Source organism: Pithys albifrons, chromosome 31 (genome assembly GCF_047495875.1).
Source record: "Pithys albifrons albifrons isolate INPA30051 chromosome 31, PitAlb_v1, whole genome shotgun sequence".
Lineage (NCBI taxonomy): Eukaryota > Metazoa > Chordata > Aves > Passeriformes > Thamnophilidae > Pithys > Pithys albifrons.
The window spans coordinates 323859-335473 of record NC_092488.1 but is presented as its reverse complement, the minus strand read 5'-3'; the positions used below and the strand labels follow the sequence as shown (position 1 = coordinate 335473).

General features: G+C 51.1%; 1 protein-coding gene across 1 annotated transcript; it reads right to left on the bottom strand.

The window, feature by feature from the left end:
• Positions 1 to 6511: 6511 nt before the first annotated feature.
• LOC139684035 (olfactory receptor 14A16-like) lies at positions 6512 to 7466 on the bottom strand. Its single transcript, XM_071579645.1, has one exon. The coding sequence runs from the start codon at positions 7464 to 7466 to the stop codon at positions 6525 to 6527; it is 942 nt and encodes a 313-aa protein (XP_071435746.1). The 3' UTR covers positions 6512 to 6524.
• Between the last annotated feature and the right edge of the window lie 4149 nt (positions 7467 to 11615).

Below are 11615 nucleotides of genomic sequence, written 5' to 3'. Positions count from 1 at the left end.
CTGGGGTGCCATGTCGCCACAGCACTTGTTTTTCCAGGCCTAGGATGGTGTTCCGAGCAGTGGCGTGAGGCACTGGGTGTGTCTCCAGCCACCCTGTGGTTGCTTCCACCATGGTGAGCACATGGCGCTTGCCTTGGCGGGTCTGTGGCAGTGTGATGTAGTCAACCTGCCAGGCCTCCCCGTACTTATACTTATCCCAGCGCCCACCATACCACAGGGGCTTCACTCTCTTAGCCTGCTTAATGGCAGCACATGTCTCGCAGTCGTGGATAACCTGAGAGATAATGTCCATGGTTAAATCCACCCCTCGGTCTCGTGCCCATTTATAAGTGGCATCTCTGCCCTGATGGCCCGAGGCATCATGGGCCCATCGAGCCAAGAACAGCTCTCCCTTGTGCTGCCAGTCCAGATCTGTCTGTGATACTTTCACTTGCGCAGCTCGGTCTGCCTGTTGGTTGTTGAGATGTTCCTCATTGGCCCGATTTTTGGGCACGTGTGCGTCTACGTGGCGGACTCTCACAATCAGCTTCTCTACTCGGGTGGCAATATCTTGCCATATATCGGCAGCCCAGATGGGTTTCCCTCTGCGTTTCCAATTGGTTTTCTTCCATCGGTCTAACCATCCCCAGAGAGCATTGGCCACCATCCACGAGTCGGTGTAGAGGTAAAGCTTTGGCCATTTCTCTCGTTCAGCAATGTCCAGGGCCAACTGCACGGCTTTAAGCTCTGCAAACTGACTCGACCCACCTTCTCCTTCAGTAGCTTCTGCAACTTGTCGTGTGGGACTCCATACAGCTGCTTTCCATTTGCGATTAGTCCCTACAATGCGACAGGAGCCATCGGTGAAGAGGGCGTAGCGTATTTCCTCTTTTGGCAATTGATTGTATGGTGGAGCTTCTTCCGCACGTGTCACCTGCTCTTCCTCTTCATCTGCTAGACCAAAATTTTCACCTTCAGGCCAGTTTGTGATGATTTCCAGGATCCCAGGGCGATTTGATTTTCCTATACGGGCGCGCTGCGTAATCAGGGCAATCCACTTGCTCCAGGTAGCATCAGTGGCGTGATGTGTAGAGGCAGCCTGTCCTGACAACATCCACTTCAGCACTGGTAGTCGAGGTGCCAGAAACAGCTGTGCTTCTGTGCCAATCACCTCTGAGGCGGCTTGAACTCCTTCATAGGCGGCTAGGATCTCTTTCTCTGTGGGGGTATAGTTGGCTTCAGATCCTCTGTAGCCTCGGCTCCAGAATCCAAGTGGTCGGCCTCGAGTCTCACCAGGCACCTTCTGCCAAAGGCTCCAAGACAGGCCATTATTCCCGGCAGCGGAGTAGAGCATGTTCTGTATGTCTGGTCCTGTCCTGACTGGTCCAAGGGCTACAGCCTGAGCAATCTCATGCTTAATCTGGTCAAAGGCTTGTTGCTGCTCAGGGCCCCAGTGGAAATCATTCTTCTTACGAGTTACCAAGTAGAGAGGGCTTACGATCTGACTGTATGCTGGGATATGCATCCTCCAGAACCCTATGGCACCCAGGAAGGCTTGTGTTTCCTTTTTGCTGGTGGGTGGAGACATTGCTGTGATCTTATTGATGACTTCTGTTGGAATCTGACGGCGTCCATCCTGCCACTTCACTCCCAGGAACTGGATCTCTTGGGCTGGTCCCTTAACCTTACTCCGTTTGATGGCAAAGCCAGCTCCCAAAAGGATCTGGATGATTTTCTCTCCTTTCTGAAAAACCTCTTCTGCTGTGTCCCCCCACACAATGATGTCATCAATGTATTGCAGGTGTTCTGGAGCCTCACCCTTCTCCAGTGCAGTCTGGATCAGTCCATGACAGATGGTGGGACTGTGTTTCCACCCCTGGGGTAGTCGGTTCCAGGTGTACTGCACGCCCCTCCAGGTAAAAGCAAACTGTGGCCTGCACTCTGGTGCCAGAGGAATGGAGAAGAACGCATTAGCAATGTCAATAGTGGCATACCACTTTGCTGCCCTGGACTCCAGTTCATACTGGAGCTCCAGCATGTCCGGCACAGCGGCACTCAGCGGTGGGGTAACTTCATTCAAGCCACGATAGTCCACAGTCAATCTCCATTCTCCATCAGACTTATGCACAGGCCAGATGGGGCTGTTGAAGGGTGAGTGGGTTTTGCTGACCACCCCTTGGCTCTCCAGTTCACGGATCATCTTATGGATGGGGATCACAGCATCACGGTTCGTTCGGTATTGCCGACGGTGCACTGTCGTGGTGGCAATTGGCACTTGCTGTTCCTCAACTTTCAACAGTCCAACAGCAGAAGGACTTTCTGAGAGACCTGGCAATGAGTTCAATTGTTCAATCCCTTCTGTCTGTACAGTGGCTATTCCAAAAGCCCATCTATGCCCCTTTGGGTCCTTAAAATATCCATTCCTGAGGTAGTCAATGCCCAGGATACATGGGGCGGCTGGACCAGTCACAATGGGGTGTTTCTGCCAATCTCTCCCTGTCAAGCTCACTTCAGCTTCTAGCACAGTCAACTCTTGAGATCCCCCTGTCACCCCAGAAATAGAAATAGTTTCTGAGCCCACATGTCCTGATGGCATTAATGTGCATTGAGCGCCAGTATCAACCAAAGCCTTATACTTTTGTGGGTCTGATGTACCAGGCCATCGAATCCACACAGTCCAATAGACACGGTTGTCCCGTGCCTCTACCTGGCTAGAGGCAGGGCCCCTCTAACACTGATCCTGGTCATAGCGGTCAGAACCTTTTCTCGATGAGTACACCTGGGAGGTGCCCTCCTGTGGGTCAGATTCTTGCCCGTGGGAAACTGGGACTGCACTTACTCTCACTGACCTTCTTCCATTCTCCTTCAGTTCTTGTACTCGGGCTGCAAGGGCACGGGTGGGTTTCCCATCCCACCGTCCCATGTCTTCTCCATGTTTGGCCAGGAAGTACCACATCTCAGTTCGTGAGGTCTGTCCACTTCCTCTGGCTGGGGGGCGTCTGGCTCTGACTTCAGAGGTTCTCATTCGCACTGGTGCCACTTGGAGACTTTCCCTAATTTCCTCTCTGATCGCTTTTACCTCTGCAGGCAGCGTCTTGAGACTCTCAACCAATGTCTCTACAGCAGAAATACGGGCCTGCATTGGGCTATGGGTCATGCCTTCATATATCCGGAGCTTATTTGCTACAGCGCCCACTGTTTCATGGTTCTCTTCCCTATACATGGATGCCAGGAAATCGGTGTATTCAGCTGGCCCCGAGCGTGAAAGGTCCCACCACATATGTGGTGTGCATCTGACCTTGTCAGGGTCATTATTGGCTTGCCCACCTCTTCCAAAAAGCACGTCCATCATTGCCATCTCCCTCAGACGTAAAATTCCTTCTTCCATCGTCTTCCAAGTCTTCCTAATATGATGTTCCTGCAGGATTTCTCTATAAACAAACTTCTCTCTTACACTCGTTAGAAGTCGTGCCCAGAGTGAAAGGGGCTTTGATTCCCTCACGAACACCTGTTCAATAGCCACATCCTGGGCCAGAGCCCCCAAAAACCTGGCTTCAGCACCATCCAGTTGTAAGGTTTCACCCATAAGGTCCCAAACTCGGATCAACCAAGTCAGGATGGGCTCACCCGGGTGTCGAGCAATGTCTTTCCGCAAACTACGGAGATTATCAAATGACAATGACTCAGTGATGATCTCAGGCTCTGGGTCTGCTTGCTGTGGAGGTGCAGCAGCCCCCTCATCGTCTGCTGGATGGTCTAATTTGGTCTTATATTTCCTTTTCTGAATAGGGGCAACTTCCATAGGCTTGGCCTGTCCTCCTGGTTTAGCCTCATCCTTTTCTCCCTTCACTGTGGCATCAGGGGTTTTATTCTCTCGCTTTTCCCCCTTCACTGGGCTAGGTTTCTGAATGCATTCTGGAAAAACCCTGGCCCTACCTTCAAACATTCTGTAAGCTGCAGGGATACAACCCTGCAGAAAAACCATAAAGAGCAAGATATCTCTGGCATCCAGGGAGAATTTAAACATCTCAAAAGCTGTTGTAGCAGACTTGAATGGGGAATGGACAAAGGGTTGGGAGAAGAGATTCCCCTTTGTTCCTTCCCAAGGGTCCGTACTATTATCACTGAATCCCCAGAGGTAGCAGCTTAGGTTGCAGCAGGAAAACAGCCTGGAGAGCACCACCCACATGACATCCAAAGGCATCGAATTCATGGCACCATAAATCCAGAGTAAGAACTCAATAATAATTGCGGCTATTTGAGTTTTGCTCATTGATTTGTTGATAAGACTTAAACCTGCCGCTCCTTTTGGCATGAATTTGTACCAACAAAAAGCCAATATATTATACAGGATGGTCCTGATGAACTCTAAGCTCAAGACCCACATGGTGCCACAAAATAGCAGTTATCCTTCTTTGTTTACAAGCCCCACACGTTGGGCGCCAAGATATGTCTCGGTTTGAGGGGAAAAACCAAAATGTTTTACCCACAAGCAGGGGAGGGACCTCCTCCACAATAATCACACCACTCTTTATCAAATTTAAGAAAAGGAATTTTAATACAAGAAGGATAACTGCTATATATATATATATATATGTAAACAGACTAGTGCAACCCACTTCCCCAACACCATAAGAGGAAAAAAAACAACAACAAAACCCAGCAGGTTTTCCTCCGGGAGAAAAGGTTATACTTAAGTGTCCTTGTCACAGCTCGGCTGGCTGCAGAGTGAGTTTCAGTCCCTCTCCAGCGAAACAGACGAGCAGTGGGCTTTCAGATGGACTCAGTCTCTTCCCCTGTGTTCCCCGTCCAAGAAGCAGAAAAGGTACGAGCAACCAGCAGCAAATCCAAGGCAGGCAGCAGCACGGCAGGAAAAGGTGGTCCGAAGTAGGCAGCGGCAAGACAGCCAGGGAAAAAACCCAGCAGTAACCAGCAGGGCAGCCTGCCTCCTTGGAGTCCCCACTCCCCCCTTCCGCCGAGCCAAGACTGAGGAGAATATCCAAAAAAAAAAACCAAGAGAGACAAACCTGCCCCCACCCCAGCGATCACAGTTAACTGCTTCTTTTGTTAACCGCTGGCCTGGGCAGTTAAGTGGCAGGGGAGAGAATTTACATAATAATCCCAAACTACAACACCAGGACAGCAGGAAAGACTCGGCCCCAAAGGCTCCTCAGGCAGCTCCTGCTGCCCCAGGGACAGGGCAGCCTCTTTCCATGTCTCCTCTGCACACACAGGCTGTCCTGCTCTTCTCCTGGCACATCCCATCTCCCCACAGAGCCATTCCCCAGGGGAACACGTCTGTGCTGGCCTGACCAGCCATTCCTGCAGCCCCTCCCCGTGCTCCCCACAGCCCCTGAGCTGGGGGTGCTGCTCTGCAGGGCACGGGGGCTGTGGTGCCCAGGGCCATGGGGGGACTCTGCTGGGCTGTTCTGGTCAAGCTGAGGCAGAGCCAGCTGATGGTGGTCCCTGCCACTGACCACCTGCCACACCAGCTCTTGAGTGGCCACAGAGGGTGCTCAGAGGGGCCCTGCCTTGTGCCAGTGCTGGGAGATGGGTCTGGGGGCTGCACTGGATCTAATCTATGAACCTTCACTGACCAGAACATGAAGCCCTCACCAGACTCCTTTTCCAGTGCCTGCCGTGGTCTCTGGGGTTGCAGAGCTCCCCTTTTTCAGTTCACACTCAGATGTAGAATATCATCTCTGGGTGACCCCACACCTGAAAGGCCTGTTCTCACTGCGCTGCATTTCTTGCTGACTCCTTGGCACAAACTGTCTCTGCAGGTCCCCTTGGTTCTCCTGGCCCCTCCCAAGTCTCCTCAATAGAAGGCAGGTCTGTCACAAGTTGTAGAGTCCCTCGAGGATTAATCACAGATCATTCACCATGTCCTTGTCACTGGCAACAAACAACAAACCCTAAAGCAGCACTAAGATCCTTGAAGGCCGTGCTAGGACACTGATCTCATCACACTGAGTCCCATGGACAACAAGCAACACAAGGAGCCTCTTTAGAGTCTGTTTCCTTGGACATGTTATTGAAAGTTACTTTGGAAGAAGTCCAAAGCCTTCCTGCTCTGCCCTCAGGAGAACCCCTTTCCTCATGTAACTGCTGTTTTGGAGCCCAGCTGTGTCCCTCAAGTGTCCATGGCCTGTCCCTGCCTGTGATCCCAGAAGAGACACACAGCAGGATGTGACAAAGCTCTGCTGCTCCCTGGCAATGCTGCTGTGCTGGGACTCTCTCTGCAAACAGGAACTGCCATTGGCCTTGCTGTGGTCTCAGAGGAAGGAACTCGGAAAAACAAACTACACAAGTAACTTTATTTTGCTTAAATATGCAAAGAGAACATTCCCTCATTTACCCAGTCTCCAGATCAAATATTAAGGATAGAGAATTTATGGAAAAATGGGGATCAAAAGTAGAAGTAAGTTGCACACCACTTCAGCAGCAGAAAAACAAAGCAAAAAACCAACATAATCACCACCAAAAACCTGAGAAGGCGTGTTGAGTGTATAGTGAGTTCCTTTATGAGTGTTTTGCACATGAAATCAGGCAGTTTTTGCTTCTGAATTGTGTCCAATCATTAGTTTCCAAAGGGCATTCTTAAGTTCCTTGTTTCTCAGGCTGTAGATGAGGGGGTTCATGGCTGGAGGTACCACTGAATAAAGAACTGCCACCACAAGATCAAGGGATAGGGAGGAGATGGAAGGAGGCTTCAGGTAGGCAAAAAATGATGTGCTGAGAAACAGGGAGACCACAGCCAGGTGAGGGAGGCACGTGGAAAAGGCTTTGTGCCTTCCCTGCTCAGAGGGGATCCTCAGCACAGCCCTGAAGATCTGCACATAGGAGAAAATAATATAAACAAAACAAGCAAATCCTAAACAGGCATTAAGCACAAGAAGACCAAGTTTCCTAAGATCAGAATATGAGCAGGAGAGCTTGAGAATCTGGGGGATTTCACAGAAGAACTGGCCCAGGGCATTGCCCTGGCACAGGGGCAGGGAAAATGTATTGACTGTGTGCAGCAGAGCAGTGAGAAACCCACTGGCCCAGGCAGCTGCTGCCATGTGGGCACAAGCTCTGCTGCCCAGGAGGGTCCCGTAGTGCAGGGGTTTGCAGATGGCAACGTAGCGGTCGTAGCACATGATGGTGAGGAGGGAATACTCTGTTACGATGAAGGAGAGAAAAAAAAAGACCTGTGCAGCACATCCCATGTAGGAGATGGTCCTGGTGTCCCAGAGGGAGTTGTGCATGGCTTTGGGGACAGTGGTGCAGATGGAGCCCAGGTCTATGAGGGACAGGTTGAGCAGGAAGAAGTGCATGGGGGTGTGCAGGTGGTGGTCAGAGGCTACGGCGCTGATGATGAGGCCGTTGCCCAGGAGGGCAGCCAGGGAGATGCCCAGGAAGAGCCACAAGTGCAGGAGCTGCAGCTGCCGCGTGTCTGCCAATGGCAGGAGGAGGAAGTGGCTGATGGAGCTGCTGTTGGACATTTGCTGTCTCTGGGTATGGGGACCTGTTGATGGAGAAAAAGGCAGGGACATGTCAGGACAGGCTGCTTCGAGCTAAACTGGTGCCATTTCCTGTAGACTGTCCCCCTTTGTCTAAACCACCCTTGTTCCTTCTCTGAGGAAAACCCTCATCTCAGTCCCTGACTTGAGCTCCCTTTTGGCTGTCTGAGTGTGCCAAGAGCAGCCAGGCCTGTGTGTGTGGGCTCTGGAGAAGCCATCCCTGCCCCACTGCGGTGCGTTTGGGGACATGTGGCATATTCTGGATTTGTCAGATGGAATCCTTCCTAATGCAGAAAACTTATTAGCATCTACACTCTTAGTTCTAAAGGACAGGGATGGCAGGAAGGGGATTTAGGGAATACTTTTCCTGGCCACTTTCCATGCCTGCTTCTCTGAGGTCAGAAATCCCCAGCATTTCTGCTGCACACAGAATGAGCCACAGCCAGGTCTGGGAGGTAAAGGGATTCCTGTAGCTCAGGGCAAGGTAAAGAACTGGACAGTCTTCTTCCCCACTGCCCTGTGGTTGCACCTTTGGGGATCAGAGGACAATCACCTCCTCCATGTTACCCTGAGAAGAAACCAGACCCTGCTGAGAGCAGAGGGATCACTGAATGTCTCAGCCTTTCTTAAGGTCTTTGGGGAAGAATCAATTCTGCCAAAGACACAGTTCATTTGACAAACCCAACAGTGTTATCTCAGTTATAACATCTCTGTGCTTCTCCATGGGGAATTCTGGTAGCACAAATACGCTGTAGGAGAGATTTGCATCCAGGAGGGCAGCTCAGTGCTTGGAAGGACATGACAAGGAGATCCCTGAGTGCCCTGGGGATGGTGGCTCATTAAGGGAGAGTCAGCTCATTCCCCTGTCACACACACTGCCCACAGCCCACAGGTTAGAGGAAAGCTTTAACATTGCATTCCTAAGGACACACCTGCATGACAGGAATCACAAGGGCAGTGCCTGACTCAGATGCTGCAAATCCCAGAGCCTCACTGAGAGAACAAGACAATAAGAACAAGATCAGAATTGCAGAGACACAAAGGAAAATATTGTGGTTCTCTCTCTGAGACACCAGGGCAGAGAGAGCAGGCACTGAGGACAGTGTTACCCTGACCCAGCTGTGCCACCTCACAAACACCAACAGTGCCCTCCTTCCCACAGCAGTTCTCCTTTTAGCTCCCCTTCATTCCCTGATCATATCCCTGCTGCCTGGACATTTTCCTCCTGGCAGGTGCCTTTTCCCTCTCAGCACTCCCAGTCCCATCCCACCCTCTGTGCACTCACCCCAACCCTACAGAAACCTGCCTGTCTGCAGGGCACTGCCTGGGGCATGTTCTCTTTGCAGGTGGGAAAGGGCAGGTCACAACAACCCTGATGGGCCCAGGAAAGGTGATCCTGGTGCTGTCCATAGCTGAGGCACTTCAGGAGGATCCCAGAAGACAGACTGACTCAGAGTTACACATCAGCAGTCTCAGTACATGCTCAAACATTGTGCTGATGGTCCTTGTCTGTCCCTTCCACCTCCTATTGTGCGTCTCTCATCCCCCAACAATCTCACCCTGCTCCAAGGAGAAAATTGAAAACACACTCAGGATAGCACCTTATTACAATAATCTCTGATTTACCATCTTCTCAGAAAGTGTCCTCCAGAGCCATTCCCAGGTGGATCTGGAGCTGTGAGCAGCCCTGACCCACACAGCCCCCTCTCAGCAGCAGGACCCTGCCCTGCTCAGAGCTGCTCCTTCCTCCCACAGCTTCTCCCCAGACCTGTGAGCAGCTCCCCGGGCTGGCTGAGAGCTGACCCTGGCAGGCAGCAGAGTCCCTGCCCCAGCACAGCACCCTGGGCTGCAGGACCCTGCTCTGCACCACAGCCCTGGGCCCCCCTGGCTGCACACCCACCTTCACAGACCTGCAGCACACAATGGGAACAGGGATTGCCTTGCTCTGTCCCTCGGATGGTGCAGGAGGCAAACCCAGCTCTGCTGTGTGGCCACCTCCTCTGCACTGGAGGAACTGTGAGAGTCCTCCAGAAAGGTCCTAAAAGCTGTGGGATGTGCCAGTTTAGGAGATCCCTCCAGGAACTGAAGTTTATCCTCCTTAAAGTTTGACTGTTTCAGAGTGATAATTTCTCCTCTAGTGAGATATAAGCCAGCTCTCCTCTGTCTTCTTCCAAACTGTGCTTAACTTCTCTCTCACTGCTCTCCTGTGCCCTGGGTGTCTGCAGGCAGTGCCCTGAGCCCTGCTGGGCTGTGCACAGGAGCTGCTCCTGGGCAGAGCTGTCTCTCTGCAGCACTGCCCGCTTGCCAGGAGCTCCCTGTGTGCCAGGAGCCTGGCCCAGCTCAGCATCAAAACAACAAACCCTGGTGGGAGTTTGGTCCTGACTCCCTGAACATCAGGCCCTGAGTGGAACTTGAGGAAACCTCACAGGAATTCAAAGTCGTGTTGCAGCTCCAAAGTTTCTTGTAGTTTGAATGGGTCTCACTGAGGGACACAAAGGAGAAAATGTCCCCAGGTTCCAGTTAGAGCAGAAAACTGGAGGTAGTGCTGACAGCTGGGGACAGGCAAAGTAAAGTTGGCTCTGATGCTGAATAAACCTGGATGTGTTTCACTAATCCAGAGGTCTAAGCCTTGACCATGTTAAGGAAATGTCACAGCCATGCCACCCAGTCCCTGGAAAGGGAGATCCTATCCCTCCCTCTCATTCCTCAGGGCTCTTCCTGGGGCCCTGGGATGTGGGGATGTGAAATGCCAAGGGCAGGACGATGGGGTGGCACCTCCCAGGCTGCTGAACAGGGACAAGGAGGCAATGAGGCCCCAGGGCTGCAAGGCTCACTTGTCTCCTCATGCCATCAGGGGCACACACAGCAGCCATGGCCAAAGGCCTGCACAAGTTTGGCTCTGTTGGGGCCTTTCAGTTGCTGCATATCCCTGTCTCCTCTCCAGCCCAGGCTGTCCTACAGTGTCCATGCCCTGCCCCTTTCCCTGCAGGCTGTTGTCATCCCCCTGACTGCCCCACCTGGCTGGCACCTTCCTGCACTGACATCTCTCCCTCCTCCCTTGCTCTTCCTTGGAACACAAAGCTTTCAACTGATCTAGAGTCATTGGTGATGTTTTGTATCAGTGGACTTGTTTTGGGAGTGAAATTCCTTTCTCCATCTGTCCAGTCTGGACCTTCTTGGATGCCCTTGGTGACCTTATTTCTTTCTCTTTCTATTTTGTATTATTAAAATAAAAGCTCCACTATCGCTGAAACCACCATTGTGACACTGCAGAACCTCTTGGAGTCACAGGGTCACTGTGAAATCTCATGGATTTAAGGGGCCATTGTCACAGGACAGGGCCTTGTGGAGCATAAAGGACCAGTGTGACACTGTGGAACCTCATGGGATGAACGGCCCAGTGTGACACTGCAGAGTCTTATTGATCCAAAGGGATCATTGTCACTGTGTGCAACCTCATGGAATCCAAGGGTCATTGTGACACTGCAGGAGGTCATAGAAACAAAGGAATTCTGGGACATTGTGGAAGCTCATGGAATGAAAGGAGTCTTGGGACACTGTGGCATCTCGTGGTGTCATGGGGGAAATAGAAGTATCAGACAGAGTTTATTAGAGAAGCTGTCTCATTGAGCTGAGAGGTGCAGAAAAGGCCCCCTTGCTTTCCACACTCCTTCTGAGAAAGCAGCCTGAGTGTGACAGGATCCAATCTTAGCCTCAGGTTTACTCTGTGGTTGAAATTTAAGGAATTAAAGAAGTAGGATCAAATCACATTCTCCTGCAGGTTTTAATGATGGCAAATCAGATACACCTGTATCAAAATAACTATTTATTATGAAAAATGAATAGACAAAACAACAGACAAGTGAACAGATGAAAATTCTTAATCATTTACTTCAATATTTACTACACTGTGGAAAACTAAAACCCTACCAGTAGAGTATTTTATAGCATAAAACATTGCAGTGCTCTGTATCAAAGCAATTATTTTAAAGCAGTTGTAACAAAGCCAGCAAAAGTAACAATCATTAAACAGAAATTGACATTACTCACCACTCAATTAAAGAAGGGGCATCTCTCTTCTTCCCTTAACCCCTGGGCAGTGACCATGAAGAACCCTCCTTCTTCATGGGA